General features: G+C 38.8%; 1 protein-coding gene across 5 annotated transcripts in view; it reads left to right on the top strand.

Moving 5' to 3' along the window:
• The window catches only part of USP47 (ubiquitin specific peptidase 47), a 105,925-nt gene that overhangs the window by 73,494 nt on the left and 18,032 nt on the right, over positions 1-14,399 (top strand). For all 5 annotated transcript variants that reach the window (XM_072619424.1, XM_072619422.1, XM_072619423.1 and 2 more), the window contains 5 exons: positions 7,246-7,377; positions 7,840-7,916; positions 8,303-8,358; positions 12,606-12,718; positions 12,973-13,077. In XM_072619424.1, the coding sequence (XP_072475525.1) occupies positions 7,246-7,377; positions 7,840-7,916; positions 8,303-8,358; positions 12,606-12,718; positions 12,973-13,077 (483 nt within the window). The remainder of the gene's footprint in view (positions 1-7,245; positions 7,378-7,839; positions 7,917-8,302; positions 8,359-12,605; positions 12,719-12,972; positions 13,078-14,399) is intronic.

Below are 14,399 nucleotides of genomic sequence, written 5' to 3'. Positions count from 1 at the left end.
CACACACAAATACTAAGAAAATATGACTATTTCGGAAGGGCTTCGCTTTAGGTAACATCTTATGAAATAGCACTAATAGTATATTCAACTGTATTGAACTACTGAATGGAGGTATCCAGATAAAATAACTTTGCCAAGAGATAGTAACAGTGACAGACTTAGGACCAGCACCCTGAAGAGGATGCCCAAAGTCAGATTGAGTCAGATTTTTTTAATCCAGTAGAGCTTTGAGAATGATCACTGTGAAAGGGATGATTGCAGAATACTTGGACAGTGGCTTGTGCAGCTCAGAGAGCTCTTCTCAGCTCTGCACTGTGTTTAGCTTGAGAATACCATGTCTGGTTCTCTGAGGGCAAACAAGTAGGGGAAATCATGCCTATAACAGTAATTCACAGTTGCACCAAAAGTTTCTTTTAACCATTTTAAATGATGCAGCTCCTTTGAATCTTCAGACACATGTGCAGGTGTCTGTGCTCAGGGCTTGTTGCCCTGAATGAACCTTCAGTCTAATGTGGGGGCAAAATACCTACATCTTAAATGAGTACAGGTCTCTTCTGGACCTTGGAGGACCACTTCTTGGTGCTTGCTCTGCCTCTGTGATCCTTTCTCAGTCCGTTGGGTGGATCATCGTTCCAGATCTCATCCCTCGATTGTGAGGGACCTTATCAGCTTCCACGGAGTCATTTGTCATCTGCATGCGGGCGTGTGTCCTTCATGTATTTGTTTGTTTTTCACATTCTTAGGTGTGTGACATTTATTTACTTATGTGTTTTTTCGTTTGTTTTTCACATTCTTTTTAGTAAGCCTGTTTTTCCACATCCCCGCCAGCGTTTATCATTTCCCTTTTCTGTCTTATTAACCAGTCTGATAGGTGTGGAGGTGGTATTACTTAAAAGTGATTTTAATTTACATTTCTCTAATCAGTAGCGACTTAGAGTATTTTTTCATGTGACTATTGGTAGCTTTGATTTCTTCTCAAAACTACCTGTTCATGTCCTTTGACCATTTAACAATTGGGGAATGGCTCTTATTTTTATAATATTTGGGTCAGTTCCCTATATATTTGAGAAATGAGAAACTTCCTGTAAATTTTTCCCCCAGATTCCTGTTTTCCTTCTAATTTTGACTCCATTGGTTTTATTTGTGCAAAACCTTTTTAATGTAATTAAAAGTATCCATTTTACTTCCCATTATCCTATCTGTTCCTTGTTTGGTCATAAACTTTTCCTTTACCCATAGATCTGACAAGTAGAATTTCCCATGTTTTACTAATATGCTTATGATATCACCCTTTATATCTAGTCTATATACTCATTTTGACCTTGTCTTTGTATGCCATGTAAGATACTGGTTTGCCTAGTTTCTACCAAACTGCTGTCCAGTTTTTCCAGCAGAGTTTGTCAGATAGTGAGCTCTTGACCTCAAAGCTTAGATCTTTGCATTTATCAAACACTAAATTTTACGTGTATATGTCTAGCCTCAGTCTCTTCTAATATCTGGGTTTACGCTGCCAACTATCTATTATATATTTTGAACTTGATATCTTACAGGCATGTCAAATTCAGTGTATCTAAAACACAATTCATTCTTTCCCCCCAAAACCCACCCCTCTACTGAACTGTCCTGTTTCTGTTGAGGAAACTAACATTTTCCTAGTCATCAAGGTTCCCAATCTCTAATACATTCTCAACATCACTCTTCCTCACCCCACATAGTCAGTCAACTACCTCAAACCATCATTTTTACTGAGTGTGCAGTCGAGAAGACCTGAATTTGAATCTAGCCTCAGGCACTTACTAGTTGTATCACCCCAGGCAAGTCACTTAGCATCAGTCTCAGTTTTCTCACCTGTAAAATGGGGATTATAATAGTACCTCCCTCCCCGGGGTCTTATGAGGATCAGATGAGGTAATATTGTAAAGCACTAAGCACTGTGTCTGAGACTGTATCTTAAATAGATGCTTACTTAAATCCTTGCATTTACCCTCATCTCTAGGCTTAGATAGTACAGGCCCTCTTTGACTTTTGACTAGACTGTTAATAACTTTCTCCTGCTTAGTCCCCCTACTTTCAGCTCTTTCTTCTCTAAGTTATCATCTACATAACGAGCTATGAAAGTGATTTTTCTAGAGTAAAGATCTGTGCCAGTCCCTTGCTCAGCAGACTCCAGTGCGTCCCTTGTCAAGAAAACTTCTCATTGTAATTTAGAGCCCTTTGTGACCTGGCTTCTTTCTACCTGTGGTTGATAAGGCTGACGGGACCTGCCTTTCTAAGGGGGGACAAAGCAACCACAGTAACATCACAGCAACACTTTTTTTTATGGAACATTGTCTGAATCTCTCCTTTGTTCCCATTATACGTTTCTTTGTATTGTGTTTAACTGTGACTATGTCATCGCTCCCTGAGTAGAATGTGAGTACCTTGAAGGCAAGAACTATCATTTTTAATCTCATTATCCAGAGTACCTAGTAGAATACCTGGCACATAGGAAGCATTTAGTGTTTTTAGTGGAATTGAACAAAACTTATCATCTCTCCCAAACCTACTTGTGCTAACCTTTCTGTTCATGCTGCTAAGAACACCATTGTCCTCATCATACCAGCTCAAACCCTGTGTAAACTCTGACTCTTCCCGCTTACTCATACATCTATTCCATTGTCAATTCCCGCCCCCCCCCCCCCGCCCCAATTCTACTTCATAATATTGTTTGTGACCATCCTGCCCTCCCCATGCAGTCTGTGAAGAGTTGGTGGGAGTGATGGACCCTCATGTCTCTTCCCCTGGCCTTCTCTTTACTTCCTCCAAAGATGCAGGATGCCTCTGGATGAACTACATGTCTTCAGTTCTCATCCTTGTGGTGAAAAGGAGGACAGCCAGGCCTTTCTGTCTGCTTGGCCTCCCCTCCTCCCTGTCATCTAACTGGCCTTGTACCCTGATCATTATTATACCTTGCTATTTGCCCTTCTGCTGTCATCCTGCCTGCAGCTGGTCTCTCTTTTATACAGTCTCCCCTAATTTGAGTTTGAGCTCCTGAAGAGGTATTGCTAGTGCATAGTACCATGCATGGCATATAGTAAGCACTTAATAAATACTTTTCACTCAATTTACCTTAGCTAAAGCTTGCATTACATTGGGAGGGAGGGTGATGCTAGGGAAAGAAACAGGCATTTTTTAAGTGCCTACTATAGGTTAGACACTTTGCTAAGTTCGTAAAAAAATAATTTCATTTGGTCCTCATAACCCTGTGAGGTAGGTGCTAATATCATCCTTATTTTACAGTTGAAGAAACTGAGGCAGATAGAGGTTAAATGACTTGCCCAGGGTAGCAGAGCTAATAGGTATATGAGGCGGAATTTGAACTCAGGTCTTTGACTCCTGGTTCAGTGTTCTATCTCTGTGCTGCCTTGCTGCTTCTAGAAACTCCTCAGGCTTTTACAGAAGACATCTTTCAGTATGGATGATTCCTACCTTATCACTGTATTTCTCAGACTACTCTCCTTCATAGCGTCTGTGTTTCACCCATGGTGTTTTTCTGTTTAAATTTTTTCTCTCCTCTTGCCCACTCCCCTTATCTGGAATACTTCCATGTCTCTGCCAGTTGAAAACTTTCTCCTCTCAGGCATAGTTGAAATATACATCTTTTATTGTCGTCTTATCACTGTCCCTTCTTCCCCTGTCCATCCTAGCTATAGTCACTTTATCTGGAGCTCCTTCCCCTTGCCTCATGTCACATGATTTCTAATGTTCCTTCTAGTTGTCAATCTATGTCCCTGTGGCCTGTTATTATCTTGATTTGCTTCATACTTATTCATATTTGTAAGGGAAACTTGACCCCTGTTACATTATAACATCTTTGAGGACAATTACCATCATTTTCATCTCTGTGTTCCCATTGCCTAACAAGGCAACTGTGTACCCAAGAAGAGCTTAGTAAATACTTGTTGAATTAAATTTAACTTATATTTGTGTTAAATACTGTACACTGGAATGCATCTCTAACTCTGTGGGAATCCATGAGCTATGAGTATCATGCCTATTTCCATTTATTAGAGGTGTTTAAACCATATGAAAGAAATGAAAATCCTAAAGTGAGGTTTCAGTGATTAATATCCCACAACAATCCAGAAAGTTTTTATTAATACCTGTTTTTGTGGTGCCTGCATTATGTTAGGTACTAGATGCAAAGTTTAATTAGGATTATGAGGATGTGGACTATCTCTATAGTGTGTTTGTCTCCATGTTTTTCTCCCATACTCATAAGAGCACCATTTTTTAAGGGATATAAAAACTTTATGGGTTTTATATTGTCTTTTGTTTTTACATCTTCATTTCTGTATATCTCTTTCCTTTTACTCGTACCCATCCCCTATAACAAAGAGTAAAAAAGAAATAAAGAGGCAAAAAAACACAACTGAGCAAAATTAACTAACATATCAACCGAGTCTGGCAGTGTATCTAATGCTTACATCCATAATCTTTTAGCTCTGTAGAGCAGGGTAGGGTATATTTTCCTCATCTTTTGTTTGGGACCAAGCTTGAATATATTTTAATTCCATTTCCACTATTGTAGAGTATACCAAAAAAAAAAAAAAATGAGAAGAGAAGCAGATCATGTCTCTCACAGCCATAGATAGGAGATGTGGCAGCTGACACAAGACAAAGTAGTTGACTGTTCACTTAAAACTGAAGATCTTCTACACAGACAGCATTAATGCATCCAGGATAAGAAGGAAGTAGTCAAGTGGGAAAAAAATCTTTGTGTCAGATTTCTCTGATAAGGTTTTAAGTATTCAAAACCACATGAAAGAATGCTCCAAATCACTATGAAGAGAAATGCAAATCAAATTAACCCTGAGACTTCTTATAAAAAATGGCAATACACAGTTTTGGAGGGGTTGTGGAAGGATAGGCACACTAATATATTGTTGGTGGAGCTGTGAAATGGTACAATTTGGAATTATGCAAATAAAGTGACCAAAATATTCAGACCCTGTGTTTATACTCCAGGGAGGCCATCAGTAAGAAGATGCACCAAAATATTGATAGCAGCATTTTTGTTACGGGAAATAATGATACATGAAACAAAACAGATTCCTATCACTTGGGGGATGACTGAGCAAATTGTGGTACATGAATGTGATAGAATATTACTGTACTGTAAGAAATGATGTGTGTGGTGAACACAGAGAAGCATGGGAAGACCTGTGAGAGCTGCTGCAGAGTGAAGTCAGCAGAGCCAAGAGAACTATACGTATACAGTAACTACAGCAATATAAATGAAAAGAGCAACACTACACCAAAAAAATCAAAAGAAATGTGACAAAATTATAACAATCAAGCAGAATTCAAATGAAGAGAGAGGAGAGGGCACCCTCAACCTACCCTTTGTGGAGGTGGGAGGTCGCCACAGACGTTACACATGGTACATCTCGAACTTGTTCAGTTGGTTGTGCTGATTTGTTTTTCCTCTCCTAAAAATGCTTCTGTTATGTGAGATGGCTCTCTGCGAGGGGGAGGAAGTCCTTAGGGTAGCTCTGGTGATGTAAGAAACAGAAGACAATGATAAAAACTTTTTTTAAAACTAGTCATTGTGAAATTTAAAACTTATGGAAGTGGTTGTTGGAAATTGAAAACCAATAAATTTGGAGGGCAAAATAAATAGTCATTGTGCATATTGTTTCCTTCAGTTTGTCTTAGTTTGTATGACTTCCTGTTGCCCCTTTATTCTTCGTTTTCTTTATAGTTTAAGGTACAGTAGTGTTCTGTTACATTCGTAGAATTTTGTTCAGCCATTCCCGGATCTGTCCGCGTCTGCTTTTTCTCCACTTCTCTGCTACTGTTGCCGTAAAAATGTACCACCATAAACATTTTGTTGTATAGAAAACTCTAGAGGATCCCTTGGGCAAAGAGTACAGTCATGTTAGTCACTTTCTTGGCCCAATTGCACATTGCTGCCTTGAATGGTTAGCCTGTTGCACAGCTGCACCTCAGTGACTAGTTTCCCACAGGTCTTCAGACATGAACTAGACTCATCTTTTGTCCTCTTTGCCACTTGGTTGGTTGGAATTTGTCATCTAGGGTTCTTACATTTCTACTAACAATGGTGATATCAATCAGCCTTTCATGGAGCTGCTCAGGTTTTTCTTTTCAAAGCTGTTTGTTCATGTTTATTCCCCATATATCTTGAATATTAGAACTTTCTTTAAGATATTTGATACAAATATTTTACCCCTAATCAGCAGTTTCCCTTCTTATCCTAATTGCATTGATTTTGTTTGTACACGAACTTTACAGTTCTTTTCATTGAAGTTAACTATTCTGTATTTTGCAAACACCTTTGTCCTTGTTTGATTAAGAATTATTCCCCTAACCATAACTGAAAAGTACCTAATCTAGTTTTCCTTTATTTTTTTATTCTAGAAAACTCCATAAAAATAGTCCTTTATTATAACCATTGAGTTTTTAACTGAGAAAGTAGTGTTGGAAGATGCAGATAGCAATTAACTTTGCTTGTGAATGAGTACAGGATAATTCTGGGTAAATTATTATGGGGAGAATCTCAAATATATAATCACCAATGTGGTCATTCCCAAATCTCAAGTGTTCATAAAATGATACCACTTGTCTCCCCATTCTGGAAGAAGATTTTATGTTAGTAGTGTTGTTTCAATTGTATCCAATTCTGGATGTGACCCCCACTTGGAGTTTTCTTGTCAAAGATACAAGAGCAGTTTACTATTTCCTTCTCCAGCTCATTTTACAGATGAGAAAACTAGGGCAAACAAGGTTAAGTGATTTGCCCAGGGCCACACAGTAAGTGTCTAGAACCAGATTTGAACTCAGATCTTCCTGACTCCTGGCCTCACACTCTATCCACTGCACCACCTGGCTGCCCTGAATTATGTTAGTAAAGAAGAATCCACTTTCTAGTCATTGTGTATATTTCTCTTGTTAGTTTTTCCTTGCTGTGGACCACTCATAGACCTGCAGCTTCTTAGTGTGCATTACGATGAGAATGGAGGAAATAGATACTAAATTGTTACACTGCGTGAAACAAACTTCAGATTTTGTTCCTAATTGTCTAACAATTTGTAGATTCATATTATTTTCATCACCTTTGTTTTCCCATGTAACATAGCTTGAGATCTCTGGTGGTCTTATTGTAAGTGTATGGACTAAAGAGGGTGGAATAAAGGTCAATGAGATTCTTATTTTCTCATTCTGTGTTGCTGCTTTTCATTCTAGAATTCCTTGCTATACGAACTCTTTTCTGTTATGGTTCATTCGGGAAGTGCAGCTGGTGGTCATTATTATGCATGCATAAAGTCATTCAGTGATGAACAGTGGTACAGCTTCAATGATCAGCATGTTAGTCGGGTAAGCAAGTACTTCAAGATTTCTGCCCTGTCTGTTCATCAGCAAGCTGTGTGGGGGGATGGAGGTGAGGAAGACGTGGAAGACGGAGGGGATCCTGGGCTTTCTTAATACCCTGCTATTTTCATCTCACTCATTTGACAGCTGCTAAAATTCTTTTATTTTTCTCTTTACCTGGCCTTTTACAATTGTCCCCTAATCATCTCGAGCTAAAATTCATTGGTAGGCATCGATTACTGATGAAAATTTGATTTTTTTTTTAACTGTTTAGATATCACCTGAAGATTTTACATAGACCTAATAGATGTGAGTGGTTATTGTGATTGTGTGTGTTCCCCTCTCTTTTCCTTTTCTTTTTCCTTTGGTGTGCTCACCTTTAAATGCAGCAGTTCCATTTGTTTAGTGACAATGTAGAGTGTCAAACTAAAAATTTTACATAATAAGTACCGTGCTGTAACATTTCAGATAACCCAAGAGGATATTAAGAAGACCCATGGTGGCTCTTCAGGAAGTCGAGGATATTATTCTAGTGCCTTTGCCAGGTTAGTAACTTTCTAATTTCTTGGAAGATGGGGCACAGGATGGATCATCAGCTAGATTTGTGCATTTGAATTTTTTGTCCTCACCTTTGTGGTGGCAGTAATGTACTTTAACTAGGGCTTTAATTGCAGTAAGTCACTTTGGGAAACAAGCTTGTTGGATAACAGAATGACTTATCAAGGGAGGTTTTAGAATGATTTCCTCCATGCATACTTAACAAGCATAAGAAAGTTTCACTCATGCCTAGAGCAATTTAAGTGTGAACCTCTCTGAACGAAGCCAAACAGTTCTTAGTCGTATGAAGTAGGAAAGAGTATTTTCTATAAATGCTTTTGACCTAATAAAATGATTTTCAGTCACAGCTGACTTTTCTTTGTCTTCCTACTAGCTCCACAAATGCATATATGCTTATATATAGATTGAAGGATCCTTCGAGAAATGCAAGTAAGTGTATTCAGTTTGATTTTATGAACATATAATAGGAACATTTTCTTGTCAGTCACATAGTACTGGATGAACAATCTCCAAAGTTTAGTTAGTGAGTTTGATGTATGTAGAAGAATTCCAATGTCAAGAGCTAGGCACTTGTCCTTACGTTCATATTTCTTGAACTAGAATTTGAAATATAGTCGTTGAATAGAATATTTCTTATTAGAATGGTTTTTATAGAATAAATCTTGCCAGAGTGGTCACTACGTTTGTAAGATAAGTTTTGGGGTTATTTTCAGTTTTTTTAGCAATGGAATCCTTATTCAATATTAAATAAGCCAATGGTAGGTTACAGCATGAAACCCATGCCTTGAAGTCACTTTATAATAAAGTCCTTTAGTAACAAAAAAATAAGAACCAAGATGAGCTCACTCCCAATTGTTTTCTGCTCTGTAGAAGTACGATTGCAATGACGTCTCTATTTAAGAAAATTTTAAGTAGTCTCTCCTAAATTTATATTTTATAGAGAGCATCTAAAAGACAGTTTTAAAATTCATTATTTCTTTTTTAACATTCAAATGATAACTTGATCCAAATCTGTCTCAAGTATTTTTGCAAAAATGAGATATTTTTTACATCTCTGAAATGAAGAAAATCTGTCTTTTAACTGTATTTAACATTTAACATTCCTGTAATGAAGTCACAATAAGATATTTATGATTGCAGAGTGCTTTTATTTTCATCTCACTTCATCTTCATAACAACACGTCATTGACAATATAAGGTATCAGTGCTGTGGAAAGAGCCCCAATTCATTCGTACCTTGTTTGTGTTGCTTATGACCACTTTGACTTGGATCAAGCCATTTGACCTCTCTAGAGGCTCAGTTTCCTCATCTGTCAAATGAAGAGGTTAGCCTCAGTGGCTTCTAACATTCCTTCCAAATCAAACTCCGGAATCTTCTTAAATCCCCATTTTGTAGATGAAGAAATTGAGACCCAGAAAGGTTCCAGCTTTTGCTCTAAGTCACACAGCCTCTAAGGTGATAAGAGTTGGGACCGGTCTCTTCACTAGTTAGGCTGTCCTTTCTGCCACTGTTCGTCTTCCCAGTGCACCCCCTGCAGTAGAACAGTTCTCAGAAAACAAAAAGCAGTTTCATTTTGATGCTTGTTCATGAACTTGGGTAGACTAGGAAAAAGCATAAATTATAACTGTCTGCTTATGGTCTCTCAGCAGTCATTTTGTCATGGCGGTTGTTTAAAGGTATTTTGGTTATACTATTTTCTTTTAGTTGAAAGGCCCTCAGAAATTAGTGTCTTTTGGGGGGGTGGTTTCCTCTCTGTAGTCTAGCAAATACTTTATGCAAAGTATAACACACTGAGGGAGCTAGGTGGTGCGGTGGATAGAGCACCAGTGCAGGAGTCAGGAGGACCTGTGTTCAAATCTCACCTCAGACACTTGGCACTCACTAGCTCTGTGACCTTGGGCAAGTCACTTAACCTCAATTGCCTCATCCTGGGTCATCTTCAGTCATCCTGAGGAACATCTGGTCACTGGACTCAGATGGCTCTGGAGGAGAAGTGAGGCTGGTGACCTGCACAGCCCGCCCTCACTCAAAACAAAGTCAAGTACGAGTCATGTCATCATTTCTCCGATGGCAACGAAGGACGAGCATGCAACACACTGAGGGAGATGCCAGAATGATTAAGCCATATGTTGTGCACTGTCAGGGACTGTGATACACAGATGTCCAACAGCTGTGTGGTATAATGGCAGAGAATGTGATTTTGTTGCTGTTTTGTTCTTTGTGAAGAGAAATTTTGGTATTGACAAGGGACAACAGTTGAGGGCTCCTGCTTCAAATTTTTATAAAACTCTCACTCCTCCTGCCAGGAAGTAACTGAAGTTGTTCCCTTTTTAACAAGGAAAATGATAGTGTTAAAAAGATAAAATGATTTTACTTTCCATGGAGGAAAAGTAAAGCATTGTTTTAAAATTTAGTTCTTTTTTACTATAACTATTTTGAAATCAGGTAGTACTGACCAGAGAAAGTACAGGACTTCGTTATAACTTAGAAGATTTTCTTATCTGTGAAGCCACATGTGAGCCTCAGTTTTATGGGTCTATCACTTACCCTTTTCCATGCTAGGAACAGAATCGCCAGATCTGTGTTTCCCAATTAAATCTGCTGTACCTCTTGGCAAGGACATGGAAAGATGGTACTTTTTTAGAAATGGTACTAGAGGTTAGGCCTAAAAGAGTTAGTGTGGGATCATTAGTAAAAGTCAATTCTAATGGATATCCAGGCTACCTTGTTCTGTAAATAGCCCAGCCACTATCTTAGCAATTATTGACAGTCCTTGGAGAAGATACCTGATGAGGACAACCCAAAGGATAGGACGCAAGGAAGAGCTAGAAGAGGGGTAATCAGAAGGAAGGAACTTGGAGAATAATGGTGAAGTGATGTAGAAAGGAAATGGTGAGCTTTGAGAAGACAAATTGATTCTGCATCATTTTCAGCTGGACTGAAGTTAAGTTTAGAAATCCAGTTTTCCTGCTCATTACTGTTCCTATCCTTGGGGGTGCAAGGAGCCAGCAGAGAGTCTGGTCTCTTATCTCCGCCATGCTTTCCTTCAAGGATGTCTGGTTTTCTGTACAAACAAGTCTGGCCCCCTGTCTTTGATCTTGCAGATGGACTCAAACGATAAACTCACCCATTCTTATTCACAGCCCCCCATTCCCAGCTTCAACCAATCACATTGTTCCCTGTGCCTCAGCCATGTGACCAGTCGTGTTGTTTTCATCCCCATGTCACCAGCCTTAGAACAGACTGTATTATTTCCCCACCGACCCCCTTTTACTCTTTACTCTGTTCTTATAAAAAGGAGTTGAGTCCCCATCTTGGAGTCTTTGGCAAAGCTGAGGTAGCCATTGACCCAGTTTATTGGTAGGTAACACCTTGGTTAATAAAATGTTGTCTTGTTTAAGAAAACCGTGTCTCAATCTGCCTTTGTTCAGTTTCATCCACAACAGCCTAAAGGAGGCAAGGGAAGGTCAGCACTTCCCTCCCAGGGTTGCTGTGAGGATCAGATGAGATAATATTGGTAAGGTGCTTAGCCTACTGCCTGGCACAGAATAAGCATGGTATAAATCATAATGGTGGTGGTGACCACGACTGTGAGAGTGATGATGATGGTGAAGAAGAGCCGTGGCATGTTTTAAGTCCTTTAGGTTTCTGTAACATAAAGGGTTTCCTGATTTGTTGTAGGTTCACTCTAATCAATTACAGGTCTAGAATGGGAGGGTTAAGGAAGGAGATGAATAAATTACTCAAAATGTAACCAAGAAGGACATTTCTCTAAGACAGAGCGATTGGGAGAAATGTCAGTGGATTAGGCATAGTACAAATAAATATGTATACCTGTTTCTTTGAGAGAATTCTTCAAATGATAGGAAACGGAAGTAACTTAAAGCCAAGAAAAACAATATGAGACTTCGGAGCTGGTAAAAGTTTTGGGAAACTGTATTCCCCCTGTTGTAAAAACAGTTGCGTTATCCACATTGGTTGGAATTTACCTACCAAAAATCCCTTACACCAATGAAATCATAGGTCTGATGGCTCTCTCACTGTCTCTGTCTGCCCCATACACATATACACGGTGTCTCCAACCAGCCCTTTCTCTCTCACCATTCAACCCTGTCCCTTCCTCTCTCCCTCTCTCCTCTCATCTTTCTCCTCTGACCAAATATCTAGAGTCAAAATGGGAAGTGTCTCATCTTCCTTTTTTCCTGATAGTTACATGAGGCAGAGAAGGTTTGGAGTCAGGAATACCTGAGTTCAGATCCTGCTTCACCCACTTATTTGCTGCGTGACCCTGAGCAAGTCATCCAACCTCTGGCTGCTTCAGTTCCATAAAATGAGAATGGTAATAGTGCCTATCTACCAGGGTTGTTGTGAGGACCACAGAAGATAACGTACAAAATGTTCTGCAAAACTTAAAGCACCATATAAATGCTAGCTCTTACGTTTCAGATTCATTCTTCAAAACTCAGCTCATAGCATTTTGACAAGTCTGCTGTTAGAAGAAATGGCAAAGGAGCTCTTGTTGCCAGTGGGGTCATTTTCAGATCCCAGTGTAGAAGAGCAGGTCTGTAGGGAAGGAGCCGTCCCAGCTGCTCCTGTTAGGTTACAGTCGGATGTTCGTGGTGATCCCAGCTCAGTTAGAATGAAAATGCCTGATTACACTTGTTGTTGTTGGTAGAATTTTTAGAAGTGAATGACTACCCAGAGCACATTAAGAACTTGGTGCAAAAAGAGAAAGAACTGGAAGAGCAAGAGAAGAGGCAGCGTGAGATCGAGCGCAACACCTGCAAGGTTAGATTTCTCACCTTTATCTGACTAAAGAGCGTTCTAGCAGTGGGATAAAATGGGTTTAACAGTAGTTCTTTTGAGATGATAAAATTTGGGTTACCAAATAACAAGACAAATATTTTTTAATAAAAACATTCTTGTCAGCGAATCTAAATAATTTTTTAAGTTTTGTGTAAAGAAAGATACTTAATTTAAGAAGATGTGAATTTGGACCTGGTTAAATGTTTACTAAATTTGTGTTACAAATTGTATTACAGATAAAATTGTTCTGCATGCATCCTGTGAAACAGGTGATGATGGAAAATAAATTGGAGGTTCATAAAGATAAGACCCTAAAGGAAGCAGTAGAAATAGCTTATAAGGTATATTGACTCATACTGTTTGCTAAATTTACATTTCAGTAAATAGCTTTTATGTTTTTACCAATCTGTAACCATTCTTAAGTAAGAGAGTAGTGCTTAGATTTGTGGTTTCATATGTGAGGATGCTCCTACAGGTAGGTACAAGCCACAGCCTTGGTTTTCCTTTGACAGTCATGTCCATGTTTTCCCATAAATTCTTTCCATTGTAAATTGTCAAGCTTGAAAACCCTCTTCTTTTTCTTTTAGTATCTTAGAGATCCCATTATATCACTAAGGCTGCTCATTTTAGTTTTCTTTTCTAGTAAAGCTCTGTGCACATTCCCAAATCGTAACTCATTCTCTTTCCACTCAGTTTGGGACCTAGAAGCAGTAGTGGTCCAGAGAGAGTAGTGAAAACAGCTCAATGCAGGAGCCACAGTAATTGTCCTCTTCTGAGCATGGGATTCTCTCAAAGGATATACCTCACATCCCTCTCTTGCACATTCTCCTCCTCTTTGATAGTCTTCATTTCTCAGCATGAATTAGGCTGGTTAGGATTTAATATTAAAAGCTGAAGAAAAGCCACTCACATATTTTAGTAATTTTTGTTGTAACAAGGGAAACCCAAATAGTCATTACCACATATCATAATACGAGAATTAAGATATAAAACTTCACATCATACACCCTTTGTGCTAATTATGGTTTTGCCTCTGATTTACCGTGTGATTATGAATAAAATTCAGTTTTAACACACATCAGTGAATGGCAAGTAGTATCACTGAGTGTTATGTAGCACTGTACATTTTACGAAGGGCCTTCCTCACAGTAGTGTTGTTAAATAGGATGTTTTGTGATTCCCTGTGATTCCTCTGCTTCATTTCTGTCATCCTCTAAGTGTTTTTATGAGGAAAAGGCAGACTTAAGTTTGGTAGCACAAATGACCTTTATGTATTTTGGTCTGGTCCAGGGAAGTGTGGTGTGATGCAGAGGTATCAAGCCCACAGTGCTTCCTGAACCATGTTAAAATGGAATGGAGAAATATTTAATAAAATAAAATAGAGATAACAAAGATAACATTACATTGTAAAACTAAGTCAGTATGCAGCCTGCAGGATCTTTATGTTCTGGACAGTGGCTGTCTGACAGCACTGGTGGATGGAATGAGTTTTGGATTTGGAGGCAAAAGAATGAGGTTCCAGCACCAGTACCATCAGTTAACAGTGAAGCTAATCTTTTAACTCCTTGTTGTCTTGGTTTTCTAGTCTGCAAATGGGAATGATAATAACCTAAACCACCTAGCACATGGGGCTATTGTAAGAAGAATATTTTATTCATTCTGT

The sequence above is a fragment of the Notamacropus eugenii genome, chromosome 6, assembly GCF_028372415.1.
Source record: "Notamacropus eugenii isolate mMacEug1 chromosome 6, mMacEug1.pri_v2, whole genome shotgun sequence".
In the NCBI taxonomy this organism is placed as follows: domain Eukaryota; kingdom Metazoa; phylum Chordata; class Mammalia; order Diprotodontia; family Macropodidae; genus Notamacropus; species Notamacropus eugenii.
The sequence above is the reverse complement of the archived record's forward strand: the minus strand, read 5'-3'. Positions and strand labels throughout refer to the sequence as shown.